We start from the raw sequence: 16,175 nt of genomic DNA, 5'->3' as shown, positions 1-16,175 counted from the left end.
ATGACACAAGAAAAAGATGAAACAACAGGAAAGGTCAAGTGGATTAAAATTTTGTGCATTTTCACTGAAGCAGTAACAGAACATCCTCAATACAGGTATCATAGTACTGGACAGATAAACCTTCCTTAATTGAATGTCTAGTTGCAATAATTTTTGCTTGGCTTTAGCATTAATTTGTAATGAACTACAGAGGATTTTATACATTATGCAACTACTGTGTGGTAATACTTATTAGTTAACACCTACTGTGACTCATACTTTTGCAAATCAATTATTGTGCAAATGGAATATACATGAAATATAAATCATAAGTGTTCTGCATGCATTGAAAATTCAGAATCATTCAAACAGTCTTCAATATAACAGTAAATGTCATGTTTATTCATACTGTCGATGCACACGTTCATACATTTTTCAAACATAAATAGTTTAATTTCAGTGGTGTGACCTAGGAAATGTTTGATTGGAGCATAATCTCCAATTAGGCTCAAAAAACCTCTCTCTCTCTCTCTCTCTCTCTCTCTCTCTCTCTCTCTCTCTCTCTCTCTCTCTCTCCAGTACAATAATACAACAAAAAATTGTGTATATATGGTATAGGGATCCAGTCGTTAAGGAGATCTAGTATGGCATATCAGTCTGTGGCAGTAACTTATTTGTGTGTAATAAAGAGCAGGCTTGTCTCACAAAACTGCAGGAACTATAATAAATAATCCTCAAAGGCAGTATGCAATGGAAGCAACAAAATACAGAGTTAGAAATCAAAATTATAAATTCTGTATGAAAATTTCAAAACAGCAACTATAAATTGATTTATAGATTATTTAAACATATTTGCAGCATTATAACTTTCATTTCTAAAACAATTACACTCATAACTGTGTTATGTTGTGAAATTTCACACTTACTACAAAATTCTTCACAAAGCACCTTTTCATAAATATGACTGTTAAATTAATGTAAGCAAACACACAGTCAGGTACAAAGGGATTCTTCAACAGAAAGTGAAACACTCTTGTACATTTAAAATTGTGAAGGTATTTGGGAATGTGAAAATGTACTAAATGATGGGTCTCCATTTAATGATTGCAACAACTGTTGCAAAAATTTGCAAGACTGAAGTAATATTATATCAGAAACATCTCCCATTCAAATGACTTGGTACATAGCTGCTTTAACACAAATACCCAACAATTTCACTTCAAACATTTCTGACAGCTCCATAACAATAAATAAGCTACAAACTTCTGCAATTCATGCCGCAAAAACATAGAACTAATATCAGTTACGGTGCTCTACAACAAACAGGAGCATCATGCTTCAATGAATCCACATTTACCAAGCTCCACTGTGAAGCTAAACAAGTTCTCAAAATGAAATCCCATTGTCTGTAAGGAACATATTGTATACAGCACACTACTTGGCACACGCAAATTACAAATGTACACAAGTATCTTGCAGCTGTTTAGGTCCTATACATAAAGTATCACATCAATACGCATGGTATGTAACACTGGTACATGAAGTTCACAATATTCAAAATACTTTCCATGTTTTATTCACACACTCCACACTTTCATTGACAAGATTCTCACACAATTGTCATTATTTCTTGAAAATATGTACAGTAAAGCATTTTCACAATGCCTTTGATTCAATTACAATAGCTGCAGATTTATCATCAAAATCCACGGAGACCATTGTACACTTTGTTATTTGAATTTTGGTTCAATATTCTCTTTATATCTGAAAAAAAAAAACAGTTATTTAGATATTGTACACCATGCCAGGTATTACAGTTATATCACATTGGAAAATCCTGGATAGGACACAAGTAACAGTTGGAAACTAGTTTATACACCTAGTTTGTGTGCCTATCTACTGTTCAATGCCTTAGTTATGGTCCTTTCTAATATCACGGCTGATAAAGTAATAGACAAAAGCCTACACATATCAGCAAGGTACTCAAATATTCTGTTCATAACACATGCAAAGGTCATAGCTGTGGCAATGAGCACTGATAAGCATATAAACAAGACTGAAAATGCTGCTAAGCTTTTGGTCGACTTCTTTCAGAACTAAATATGAGCTACATTGTCCTCACATAGCAGCTCAGCTGACATTATGAGGTTACGTCAGATCAAGTGACGTGAGAGAGGAAGAAAGAGAGGAAGGGGAAGGCCACGTTGGAGCAGAGTGCAGCTGAGGGCTGGATGGGACAGCCAGCAAGAGAAGATGATAAACATGTGGCACTGCTAGTGCTCCATGACTCAGCTAAGTGGGAGGGGGGGGGGGGGGGGGGGAGGAAGAGGGAGACGATATATCCTAGAAACATTGTGAAGTGAAAGAATGAAATGGGAGGGAAAATTAGAACAGAGTAGACAAAGGTCCCACCACTGTAATGACGAACCGTGTGCGTACATGACAGAAGGTACCCCCAACTGTCTCTCTCTCTCTCTCTCTCTCTCTCTCTCTCTCTCTCTCTCTCTCTCTCTCTCTCTCTCTTCTGCCTGGAAGCCCTGCCAAAGTGCTCACATCATAGAAGTCCAGCAAACTCCAGTCCCTACTGAAACCCCTAGGCCTCATTCAGAACCTCTTCCACCAAGTCCATCCCCCTCCTTAGCCCAACTAACCACTTGCACACTCACTTCCTACATTTCAAAATCACTGAAACCTAATCATCCCATTGTATTGTGCTCCCATGGAAACAATCTTGGTTCTTACTGGCCAACACTTGTAACACATCAGCTGCACCCTAGCTCTCCATATTTACAGGAATCACTTCTGTCATTGTCCCTCAACTGTCCCCATATCATTTCCAACAAGATATCGAATCATTACTTTTGACGCCACCTAAATACACAACAATATTCCCCATATGCATGGTCTTGCAGTTGTCAAATACTACCCCTCCCAACACACCACCTGATACTTAATACGTCAGACCAACTAAATCCTTACCAACAACAAATGTCTTTCAAGAGCATGACATACAAATAAATCTGCAGCACAGACATTGGAAACTGAATATGCCAACCTGTTTACAAGACATCTATAAGATTTCCTCCTGGACTCCCAAGCACATCTTCATGATTCAGACCTCATACTTCCTCATCAGCCTCAGTACCTACTCTCCTACGTATTTAACACAGTCCTTGTAAGCTCAACGTACCACATTCCTGGATGTTGACTTCGTAATGAAACTGGACAATGCCTCACACTCATTTTTAGTACATTAGTTGATATATCACTTTAGTATGCAATCTGATACACATATTTCACTTGTAATATGCACAAAGTCCTCATTCTCTGTCTATTACTAGCAAGTTTGCTTGTTTTATTTTGTTTTGTTTTAGAGCGCAAAAACAACTGGAGTCATACGCATGCACTTCAAAACTATAGAACATAAAAACAGAGAAGAGTTAAAAAAGACTAAATGTCAATCCCAATTGACATAAGACAGCTAAAAACAGGGTCGCAGAGAAAGGGCTACTGAAGACACAATACAGAAACAGAAGTCCAAAACTAAAAATTAAATGGTCTTCGCCACATTGCTTTGATGGATAAAAAGTAAAAATGCGTTCCACAGCCCACACATCATTTGCTAAAATGGCTGATACCTCATATGGCAAACCCAAGCAGGAATGTAATCGGGAAAAAAATGGACACACTGTCTGGAAGTGGTGGACAGTTAAAACTTGGGTGCAATGTGTACAAAGTGGTGGGGGAGCACCACTTATCAAATGATGCTGGCTAAAAAGGCAGTGCCCAATAAGCAGCCTAGTTAAAATGACCTCCTCCCAGCAGGAGGGCTGAGAGGAGGTCGTCCAAGCTGCTGGGAGAGGCTCAATAATCCTGAGCTTATTCCCATGAAGGGAGGATCAATGACGATGCCAAAGGCACACCACCTCCTGATAGACGCGAACACAGAGATCATCAGAGGGGACATAGGAACTCGCGGGTTGAGGTACGAGGACTGCAGTCTGGGCAGCAACATCAGGAGACAAACATGACTAGGAACCCATATAAACTGCACAGTGGCTCCACCAGAAGCAAGCAAATGAGCTTTCCTTTTCCCAATGCATTAAGGGATTGGAGGTGTACAGCATACAGAGACTTCAAAGGGCACTGAGAGAGTCTGAGCAGACAACACAATTGAAAAGTCGATGTCACCAGGTGCACTCCGTGGCCTGATACAAGGCGACGAGCTCAGCTGTTAATACTGAGCAGTGTGCCGGAAGCTGATATATAAAGAAGTGGGCACCAGTGATGAAAGCACACCTGACACCATGGTCAGCCCAAGAGCCATCAGTGTACACAAAGGTGCTATTGCGAAATTTCATGCAAAGGTCATGAAACTGAAGGCAATAGAGCGAGGCTGGAGTAGTGTCCTTAGGAAGCCAATGAAGACCAACATTAACACGGGCCACTTCACGAAGCGAAGGTGGTGAAGGGTTCACATCCACTGGAAACGTTGCAGGTGGTGTGAAGTTGAGCTGCTGAAGAAAGCACCGAAAGCAGACTCCAGGAGGTAACAGAGAATAGGGACGTGCCCAACACTAGTGATCAAAATCATCAAAGAAAAAGGTATAGGATGGGTGGCCACACATGGCAAACAAATGGCATGCATACCTGCTGAGGAGCAAGTCGCAGCTGTAGGACAGTGGTAGATCACCAGCTTCAGCATACACAATGAACTGGGTTAGTGTAAAAGGCGACAGTGGCCAAATGGATGCCACAATGGTGAATAGTATTGAGATCCTGTAAGAGGGATGGACGTGCAGATGCACAGACAAAGCACCCATAGTCTAGTTTCGAACGGACAAGGGACCAGTACAAACGGAGGAGGGTATTTCGATCGGCACTCTAGGAAGTACCATTGAGGACACATAGGGCACTGAGGGACTGTATGCATCAGGATGCCAGATAAGATACATGGTAGGGTCACCAGTGTTTCTTATGAAGCAGGAAGCACAAGAATTTCATAGTTTCAATGAACAGAAGGGCTACAGGCCCAAGGTGTAAAGATGGTGGGAGAACCCATTTGAGCCGGCAGAAATTCATACAGACGATTCTGTCAGTGGAAAAATGAAAGCCATTGTCAATTCTCCAAGGCATTGCTGAAGACGTTGCTCAGTAAGACAGGTCCGTGTAGAACTGCAATAGATGACAAAATCACCAACACAAAGGGAGCTGGAGATGCTTGATGGGAGACAGGCCATTATGGGGTTAATGGTGATAGCAAAGAGGACAACACTCAGGACAGAACCCAGAGTCACACTGTTTTACTAGATAAAGGTATCCAACAATGCACACAACTTGAAAACTCAGTCTTTTAAACATTCCTGAAGGAAACAAGACAGGCAGTCATGGAAGCACCACATATAAAGGGTACGGAGGATACCAGTTCTCCATCTGGTGTCGTAGGCCTTCTCCAAATCAAAAAACATTGCCACAATCTGAGATTTCCGCAGAAAACCATTCATGACATGGTCTGGACAAAGTAAAGCGATGGCCAACTGCAGGACACCATGCTCGAAATCCATACTGTACAGTCGTTAGTAAACTGCGAGACTCGAGCCACCATTCCAGCCATGCATGGATTATACATTCCATCACCTTGCAAATGCAGCTGGTGAGAGAGATGGGGTGGTAGCTAGAAAGAAGGCTTGCATCCTTAGGGGGCTTAGGTATGGGTATGATGGTGACTTCATGCCAAAATCCAGGAAATGTGCCCTCTACCTATATGCGGTTGTACCTGTTAAGCAGAAATTGCTTGCCCACACGAGAAAGGTGCTGCAACATCTGAATGTGGACAGCGTCTGGCCCTGTGGCAGAGAATCAGGATGAAATGAGAGCATGATCTAGCTCCCTCATAGTAAAGGTGGCATTTTAGCACTCACTCCTCCACTTGTTTCTGGAGGAGGAAGGCAGGTTAATAGTGGGAACAACTCAAAATTTCTGCAAAATGGCAGCCCAAGATGTTGGAAATAGCAACAGGGCCCACGATAACATCGTCTGCTACTGTCAGGCTGGAAATTGGCGAATGAATCTTGACCCCAGAGTGCCATAAGAAGTTGGCCCACATGACAGAGGAAGGGGGTGGAACTGTTGAAAGAACTAGTGAATGAAATCCAGATAGCTTTTCTGAAGAACGTGATGACTCTTTGCACACATCTGTTTATAATAAATGCAGTTTGCCATTGTAGGATGACTGTTAGAAATGCGGAGATTACATCTCCATGCACAAAGTGCGTCATGGCATGCCTCAGTCCATCAAGGGACTCGGACACAGCACGGTAAAGAGGAAGTGCGAGGAATGGAACTTTCTGCAGTGGTAAGGATAATGTTTGTGAGATATTCCACCCTGTCATCACAACTGCAGAAATCCTGTTCTTCAAAAGTCACCAGGAAGGAGTAAAGCTGCCAGTCAGCCTTAGCAAGCTGCTGTTTGGGTGTGCATGCAGGTGGAAAAGGAGTCAGCAAACAGATAGCATGTGGGAAATGGTTGCTCGATTAGGTGTCAGGAAGAACGCACCATTCAAGATGATGGGCAAGCTGGGCAGTGCAGAAGGATAGGTCCAAAGGGGAATAGGTGTGCGAGGTGTCAGAAAGGAATTTGGGTGCTCCAGTGTTAAGGCAGAAGAGATTGAGTTGATTAAGATCAGTCAAGAGGGCACCTCTCTGGCAGGTTCTGGGAGAAGCCCAAAGGGTATGATACGCATTTAAGTCACTGAGTAGCTGAAATGAGGTAAGTAGTTGCCCAATAAGCTGAAGGAGGTCTGCCCTGGTGACATTGAATGACAGAGGGACATAAATGGCACAGAGAGAAAAAGTCACATGAGGAAGGAAAAGGCTAACATCAACATCTTGAAGATGAGTAGTCAGGCAGATGGGTTTACTACAAAAGTCATCCCATATGAGCAGCATGACATCCCATAAGATGGAATGCTGACCTCAAGGGGAACGTCAAAATGAACTGGGCAGAAATGTGAAAGCTCAAAGTGGTCGTGAAGATGCAATTTTGTTTCCTGAAGGCAGAGTAAAAGGAGGACACTGTGATGCTGAAAGCAGCCGTAAATCCTCTCTCTGGGACCCAAGACCGGGAATGTTCCACTAGAGGAGAGTCAAGATGAGGAAGAGATGAAGGGGTGTCACCGCGGCAGCTGCCGAGTGACAGCTGCGAAGAGTCACTGCTACAGGGCACAGAAGCAGGAGGATCGTGCTCCATAAGGTCCACACAAGCACTGGCTAGCTTGTGCTGTTGGTCTGTGGAGTCCAACGTAGAAAAACGGTTGGTGGTGCACACTGGCGACACAGAGGCTAGCAAGGCTAAGATATCACATGGCGACACTGTCGAAGAGGATCTTCGAGTCAGCAAAGGAGAAGACCATCTGCCTTTGGTGAACTTCAAGACTTTCTGGTTAGCAAAAGACGACTCAGGTGTTGTTTGGCTGGAGGAACGTAGAAAGTCTTCACAGGAGTATTCCTTTTGGCCTACCAGTTGTGTTGGCTGGATAGGGGAAGGTGATGCTAGCTTGACACTGGGCCATTTCGCAACCTCAGAGCTGAATTTGAGGTCGCATGTTCACAGGGCCATGTCCTTCATGAATCGAGGGGTAACAAAAACTGAACTATAGGTGCCAGATGGGAGAACGCAGGGTTTACGACTAACCAATAACGTGCGAATTACTGGGTAAGGCACTTTTCCTTTACACGGATCTCTTGGACAGCCTGATCATCAAGACACACAGGGCAATCCCGAGAGAAGGCTGCATGGTTGCCATCGCAATTGATACAGCGCGGAGATGGGAACGGATAATCGCCCTCAAGCGCATACCTACCACAGGTTACACATTTGGCTAGGTACCAACAAGACATTCTAGTATGGTTGAAACAATGACACCGGTAGCAATGCATCGGGTTTGGAATATATGGTCGGACTGTGATAATTTCACAGCCTGCTTTGATCTTGGACAGAGGCACCACTATCAAAGATGATAACAAGAGTGCAAATGAGAACAGGATTTCACAGGGCCAGCAACTGCATCAACACCTTTCTGAATAATAAATGGATTTACTGTGGCGAAGGACTGACTGTCTTCAGTATGCGAGACCACGAGGAGCCATGGTGCAGCTGGAATGGTCTGAATCAATAGCTTCATTATGTTTACATTTCGTAGACATTGACTGTGAAGATGATTGGCTCACTGCAAGAAAATCCCCCACAACTGCCAGTATCTTCGATGGCACGCTCCTTCCAACTGGGGGCCCCCTTCACAATGAGGCACACCAGCCTTAGGTGTTTGTTCATACCTTCCGAACACAGGATGGAGGGACCAATCGGCCATTTGGGAAGTTTGTAGCTCTCCTTTGGCCTGGCCTGCACCAGTGGGTACACGCAACCCCTACCTGTCGACCCGGAGCTGGGAACTGCGCATTACCCAATCACCTGTTACACATCAGATGCATGGGCCAGCCTTTAGGAGTGCACAGGGAAGAAGAAGAAGAAAAAGGAACCTCAAATGTCAAAGCAGAGTAACGAGAGGAGAAGGTAAACAAAGAAATAATTATTCATTATTCACTTTGAAGTCTATGATTTTTTTCTGATTTTTTGGCATCCCATTTTAATTTGGCACAAATCCCCACCCTTTTAAGGAGTTCATCATTTTCAACTATTCCTGACAAACGTTGAAGGAACCAAAACCAAAGTTCAAACGTAACGGTTCTTACAGAAAAGATTCAGAACAAGATAGAGATTATTATTGCTCTGTTTTGCAAGCTCTATCATATTAACGGATTTAATTTTCTCAGTTTTTCAGAAGTCAAGTCATTTTGAGTTCATTATTCAGCTTCAACTAAACCTTCTGTTAACATATAACAATACCTGCATAAAGTGTAATGCGTGATAGTGGGAGTCATCAGAAACTCTCCCAAAGTGTTATTCTGCCACTCAAAGAATCTAGGAAATCTCCCTATGTGTCCTTCTCTAATACTTACTCTCAACTTCTTCCCACATGGGTCTTACTCCTGTGGAAGACCTATCCTACGCACACACCCAGCAAATCCTACTCCAGTCCTAACAAACATATCCTTCCATATCAAAGGTAGAGCCACCTCTGAAAACAGTCACATTATATACCAAGTCTGCTGTAGCGTTTGCACAGTCATTTATTTCACAAGGCCGACAATCAACTGTCCACTTAGATGAATGGCCACTGCCGAACCGTGACCAAGAGTAGAACTGACCACCCAGTGACAGACCACGCTAAACTTCACGGCTGTTCCACAACCTGAGTCACCAGGCTCTCCAAACTTCCCTGACCTCCCCTTTTCACCTCCACAATATTACCAGCTTCTCTGATGTACGTAGAGGGAGGACTTATCCTGACTATAAGGCCTTTAATCCTGCAACCCTCCTAAACTAAATTGCTGTTAGCTGCTGCCCCACATCCAATCCAACATTGTCCCCAACCCCCTACCCTCCCTCCCCCTGTTCACTCATTATGCTCCTAACCCACTGCTCCATTTCTTTTTGGGCCACACACAACCTCTCGTGGCTTCACCAAGATGATTTCTCCAGTACCACTGTCCTACAATGTTCTCTTGCTGTCTTCCCCTCCCAACCTTCAGCCACCATTTCTTCTACCACTGAATGCCCTCATTGCTTCTCTAACTCACTCACCTGACACAGCCCCTTATACTCTAGTCGAGGTGTAAATCTGGGACAATGTAGTCGCCCAAGACAAAGTAGCCCTTCACACAAGTTTTTTTATGTACTAATTAGCTCTGAAAAAAGCTTAGTTATGTTATCGATTTTTTTTAAGTGCCCACAGAACACTCAATACCTCAACTGTACATTTACTTCTTCAGTTATTTGTATTACATCCAAAATTTTCCATTATCACGCAAAAATAACGGGTGTAGCTTACCTTCTCTCTGTTGTTCTGATAACTCTGTCTTCGGGAATTCAATATCAAATGTTATATACAATGTCCCATGCAAATTGTTATTTTCATAATTTGGCATTCCTTCTCCTTTCTTGCGAATTCTTGCTCCAGGCCACGTTATTTTATCTCTTGTTATCTGTACTTTATGGCCATCAAGATGCTCAATGTCCATTGAAAATCCCACCAAGGCATCTTGCAGTGATAGTGTAACATTTGTGTACAGATCATCACCTCGACGTTCAAATACTGGATGAGGCATTGTATTGATTTTCAAAATTAAATCACCTGGTTCACCATCAAGGTGAGGTTCTCCTTCAGCTACAAACCTAGTTTCTTGCCCATCAACCATTCCAGGTTCAATTTCAATCTCCAGAGTTCGTTCCTCATTAACCAACCTATCCAAAAAATGGAAAAGGATACTTGCATTAATATATATCATGCATCATAGAAAGAACACCCATTTATTGCATTTTTTTTATCTTTCTGGAACACTACCTTAACTAAAGCAGACATCAATCCGAAGATTGTTTTGAAGACCATGGTGCACTAAATTTTTAAAATGCTAATAATCCAATTGTCACTTTTAATTATTGCTTCCATATAAACTATAGTGTTGTGCTTACTTAACATTTGGGCATTCATCGCAGACAGTCTGTTGCATCATCTGAAACCTTCCAGGTCCAAGATGCCTGGTGACCATCTCCTGGCGACAATTACATTGTCTTGTCCCTCTAGCTGGTTTCATAACAGGTTTATTCCTGGTAATCTAAGACAAAAAATTAATGTCCACTAATACATTATATACAAACTAAAATACTATATTTAAAGCAAAGAAAAAAACACAATGTTTGCTAACAACAATACACCACAGTGAATAGGTTGATTAAAGCCCCCTGGCCTAACCTACAATTACAATATAGAATTCCACATATTCCTCACCGGTTAGCATACTTAAATTTTCCTAAATTTTCGCTGCTACCATAAACTTACTTCCTGAATGTTCTTTTGCTAAAAATGTATTACATTTTCTATAACAACCCAGAAACCTGGGGAAGAAAATCAGCATTCAGGAATTAAGTGTCCATACCTATTATGAAACACACACACACACACACACACACACACACACACACACGAATGTATGTTCCACATCTCCTCATAAATCAATAAACCAGTTTCAAACTAACTTGGTACATATAACTCACTATCTGAAAAGAATTGCTTTGGCAGCAAGAAGTGTAGCTCATTACACACGAATACACAGACTTTATTCATCCAGTATTTGAGAATGAGAACACTTAGAGACCTGCAACAAACTTTACATATAATTTCAAACCTTGATGCAACATCTGCTCACTGACAAACTCCACAAAATGATGAGAGGAAGAAAGTTTCTCCCTTACTATATTTTCACTGCTTGTGGAGTAAAACTGACGCACCAGGCATGACATTTTAACTTATTACTTCTTTGCTATCAATTGTATTCACAACACAATTTGCAGACAATATTTACAGATACCACTGTGCTATACCATGCATGCCTTTTAAATTTATTGCTGATTTGCTACTAACTCTACTCCAAACACCTTCTGCAGATAGCATTCACATATTCCACCAAATGTACCTGCAAAACCATATCATTGTACGACACACAGGTCCAGAGATACGACACCAGAGATTGAGCTGCATGAAAATGAAACTACAGAATGAAATTAGTGACTCATGCAGGTGAGACATACTGATAAATTTGAGATACACGTGATAAATGCATATGCGGTCAAAGCTGCGGATAAAAAAACCTAAACTCCTGGATCAGTTTCAGTCAAACCTGGTACATGTTAGTATTTGAGTAGAAATACTATGGGAGTAAGAACCAACAACTCATACTCAGGTGGGGCTGATAATGTGGAGAGAATGGGGGAGGGGGGAAGAGATGGACAGACAATTATGAGTAGGTGGAAATGGGCAGAGAGAGGAGGAATAGACAGAAAGGTTATCAAAGGAGATTGACAGAGAAGGGGGAGGTGGAGAAGAAGAGAAGAAGTAACAAAATTGGAATAAACATGCACCAGTACAAAACCGAGTACTCAGCTACTTTAGTTATAAAAGAACAGAAGAAGTGAACAGACTAGAAAAATTGCATAACAGAATCAAACAGCGAGGTGCTGACTTTCTGTAAATTCATTTCAATCATTGATCATTTAACTCCATTTTGTAAGTTGAGAACCATTTTTATTTTTTACTAGCTGAATAACCAGTGTTGCCTGGATATGAATGTAGCACAATTCTATTACTCTGTCCCTTACTCCCCCTCCCCCCTCCCCCCACCTCATGCATTTCCTCTGAACCCCACTCTGCCCATCTCCTTCAAAATCCCTCTCTTTGTATGACTCCTCCACCCCCACTGTTTTGTTCATTTCCACCAGACCCTCTCTCTCTGCATCTCCTCCTTCCATCAGTCTGTCTCCTCCTTCCCACTGTCTCTCTCGATCCATCTGCTCCTCGCCTCTTTGTCCAGCTGTTCTTCCCCTTCTATCTACTCCTCACCACCCCCATCTACCCCTTCCCCCTCTCTCTGTTCATACCCTTCTCCCCCCTGTCTGTCAATTTCCTTCTCACTGTCTTTGTCCACCTCCTCCCCCATCTCCATGCCCATCTCCTCCTTTCCCCCCTTTCTCTGCCCATTTCCCCCTCCCGTCCCCTCCCTCTCTTCTCCTCCTCTATTTGTGTGTCCATCTCTTCCTCCCCTCCTCCCCACATTCTGTCTCCATGTTATCACCTTCTCACCAGTAGGAAGTTGCTGGTCCTTAACCTCATAGTATTTCTTTCCAGATAGTAATATGTGTACCAAGTCTCGTAAAAATCAATCGATCAATTATGATGTTTGTAGTTGGTGCAAATTTTCTGACTTTCATTTGTAACTGTCCAATTTTTTTCTATGACCATAACCAACAAAATAAAAATAAAAGTACTTTGTATATCTATTGTTGAAATCAGGTGTCATGCTCTCCAGTTCATATGAAAATCCCATAAAAAAAAGATCTCTTTCAGGTTTCCCTGGATTTTCTAATTTCCTGGGCAAGTTTTTCAGTTTTTTTTCTCTAAAACTTATTTGAACTATTAGAAACTTTTTAAAAAAAATTAGTCAAATTGCTTCAGCTGTACTCAATTGAAGCACTTACCACCAAACAGCATTTAATTTTTATTTACGTATATTTAATGGAGGGGCTAACGACAAGAAAGGGACAGAAAAATAAGGATAGGCATACATGAGTAAGGAATCCAACAGAAGAAGAACAGGGCAGAATACCTCACAACAGTGAAGAAAAATCTCCCAATGGATGTGCCAGTAACATTGGAGGAGGATTGTGGTAGATTTAAGAAGGCACTAGTAAGTGCAGTGGAAATAGTACACGGGAGGACAACTTATAGAAGGTGGAATGAAAAAATGAAAAATGTAGAGCCACGAAGAACAGCACCTTTCTGGTTAGTTCCAGAATAGGGCAGTATAGACAAAAATATGAATACCAAACAAGAAAGAAACAGGCAAAAAGATCTGTGGCAGAGAAGAGAACAATGTGTGGATGGACGAGTGGACTTGAATGATGTAAGAAGTTAGTGATGGTACAAACAAGGTTCTATAAGGTAAAATTATATTAAAGATTACGTAGAGAGAGAAAACGAGAAGGAATTCAAGATCATGTTGGGGAGTATTTTGAGAAATGCTTTAACGCAAATGGAGACCTGGGTGAGCAGGGAGAAACTGAAGAGAAAGGAGAGGAACTGCAAACAGAAGATGACTTAACACAAAGAGCAATGTAAGGTGCATAGACAAAAATGAAAGGAGGGAAGTCTCCCAGGTTTGGATGAGCCGAGTGTAGATATGGTGAGAGCAGCAGGACAAGTTGGGATACAATGGCTCTATCAATGATAAAAACTGTGTGGAAAGATAGGAGACTCCAGAAGACAAAATGAAGGAATAATTGTCACTATCTTCAAGGAAGGTAATAGGAAAGCGTACAGAAACTATCAAGGAATCACGGTGATGAGCCTTTGTGCAAAGATCTTTGTGAAAGTTTAGAAACCATGAATTCGAATAAAATTAGAAGGAAGACTGACAGAAGATCAACATGAGTTCACAGCAGGAACATCCAGAGCAGATCTAATGTTCACTGTAAGGCATCAACACTAACAACACTATGAATATGGATATTGGACATTAAAAAACCATATGACAGCGTATGTAAAAATAAATTATGGAAGTCCGTAGAGAACAAAGGAGTAAAAAAGCAGACTGTATTAAGGATAAGAGAAATGTACAAGAGTGTGCTCTAAGTAAAAATGGAAGGAAGGCGATCACATTGGCTGGAAGAGAAGAATGGCTTAATGGACAGAAGACCACTCTCACCACACTCTCCATTGCGATGATGGATGAAATAATGGCCAGAGTGGCATGAGTAATTGGTGAAGGAAAGATGAAAGCAGTGGAGCTTTCACACTACTTTACGATTTGATGAAACAAGGAAAAGGAAGTGCAGGAGTAGTTGGATGTATAGTAAAAAATAGTATAATGATATGGGATGAAAGTCAGCATAATTAAGTATGAAATAATTACCACAACTAGAAAGAAGGAAATAATCATGACTGAAATAACAATTGGGGATGGTGGAGTGTTTCATGAATCAGGGAACCTTATGGAAGAAACAACATAGAAGTAAATGATTGAAAGAGACAAGCAGAAAAATATTGGCAGACTGTAAGAAGCTTGATATGAAGCTACGGTATTCCTCAGAACACCAAACGGGTTACATATTGGGTGAACTATGCGTGAGGTGTATGTCTCGGTGACATGGGTGATGAAAGAGAGAGAAGCAAAATGTAAGATAGTGAGATGAAATTCTTTAGAAATAGTACTGAAGTGACAAAGGTGGATAAGTTAATGAATGTGAGGATCAGAGAATTAGTTTACAAGGAGACAATACAGGAAAGGCTAGAGGAATCACAGCTTAGATGTTATGAACAAGTTAAGCAAATGGAGAAGATGAGGATACCCAGAAAGATACACAAGATGAAAAGGAAGGGAAAAAGACGAGGAAGACCGTAAGGCAGGTGGCTGAAAGGAATAAAGGATTGCATGCAAAACAAAGAAGAATACTGGGTTAAGGTGCAGATGGACAGATGGTGGGAAGACATAAGATGATTGAGAGGCTGCTGTTCCAAACAGACCCAACTAGCAGCTCGAAGCAGTACAAGTTGTTGTTGACCTACTGAATATGAGATGTTTGGCAGATAATAGTTTTAATTACACTTTAAGTTTCTTTGACTGTTTTATATAAGCAAACTGCAGCATGGTCACTAATATATTTGTGCTGTAGTGAATTTTTCCAAGCACAAAATTAAGTACTAGTCTTCCTTTAGGCTGAATTCAAACAATTAATTTCTTAAGATTGTCACATGATGTCAATTATCCTCCTGCCAGCAAGATAGTAATCAGAAACTGGAATTCTTGGCCCTCATTCTGTAGCCACTTTCACTGCATAAAGAACTGTTTCTCCCAGTTCTCAAACAGAAAATCTTTCTGGGAAAAAAAATTAACCTACTTCAGATAAAACTATATCTCTAGCCCTAATTAAAATTAAGAATAAGTGTCGGCCATGCTTAGCAACACTATAGAGATACACCATATGTGAATTTCAGATTGTGTGTGTATGTAGCAGGGACTTTAAACCATATATTTGCTACGAGTTAAATATTGACAAAAATCTCAATTTTCTGAAGCTTTTAGATAACAAATGCAATGTGGCATGAAACTTTAAAATCTCCTTTTGCTGAATCAGGTATTTCACATAACCAACAAGAATAATATAAACTACGTCAATGAGTCCAATAATTTTTCTGATGTGGTGGCTGCTTGCTGACAATGCGAGTTGCAACACTGTTGCAAGTCTGGAGCTTAAATGTCGATTCCAACTAACTTAAATTGGTCTAAACGCATTGAAAGTACTGTAATTACAAATCCGGATAAAAACTTGGGAAACACACAGAGAGCAGATATGAAATGTAAGGAATTCTATGGGGTCTGCCTTGCCTTATTGTTCTCCTTTGCAGGACAGCCTACATGTCACAGGCAAGAATACGCTCTATGTTGCGTTGTAGTAGTATAGGTCTGTCCTATGACCAAAAAATGGTTTTCCAACCACTGACACACAGGCCGCCCTTCATGATGGC

General features: G+C 41.3%; 1 protein-coding gene across 1 annotated transcript in view; it reads right to left on the bottom strand.

The window, feature by feature from the left end:
* Nucleotides 1–353: 353 nt before the first annotated feature.
* Nucleotides 354–16,175, bottom strand: part of LOC126336799 (dnaJ homolog shv) — a 29,747-nt gene continuing 13,925 nt past the window's right edge. The window contains exons 3-5 of the mRNA XM_050000833.1: nt 10,571–10,713; nt 9,930–10,342; nt 354–1,743 (exon numbers count right to left, since the gene is read on the bottom strand). Of these exons, the coding sequence (XP_049856790.1) occupies nt 1,679–1,743; nt 9,930–10,342; nt 10,571–10,713 (621 nt within the window). The 3' untranslated portion in view covers nt 354–1,678. The remainder of the gene's footprint in view (nt 1,744–9,929; nt 10,343–10,570; nt 10,714–16,175) is intronic.

This window comes from Schistocerca gregaria, chromosome 2 (assembly GCF_023897955.1).
Source record: "Schistocerca gregaria isolate iqSchGreg1 chromosome 2, iqSchGreg1.2, whole genome shotgun sequence".
Taxonomy (NCBI): Eukaryota; Metazoa; Arthropoda; class Insecta; order Orthoptera; family Acrididae; genus Schistocerca; species Schistocerca gregaria.
Note: the sequence above shows the minus strand (reverse complement) of the source record. Positions and strands in the feature narration are given on the sequence as shown.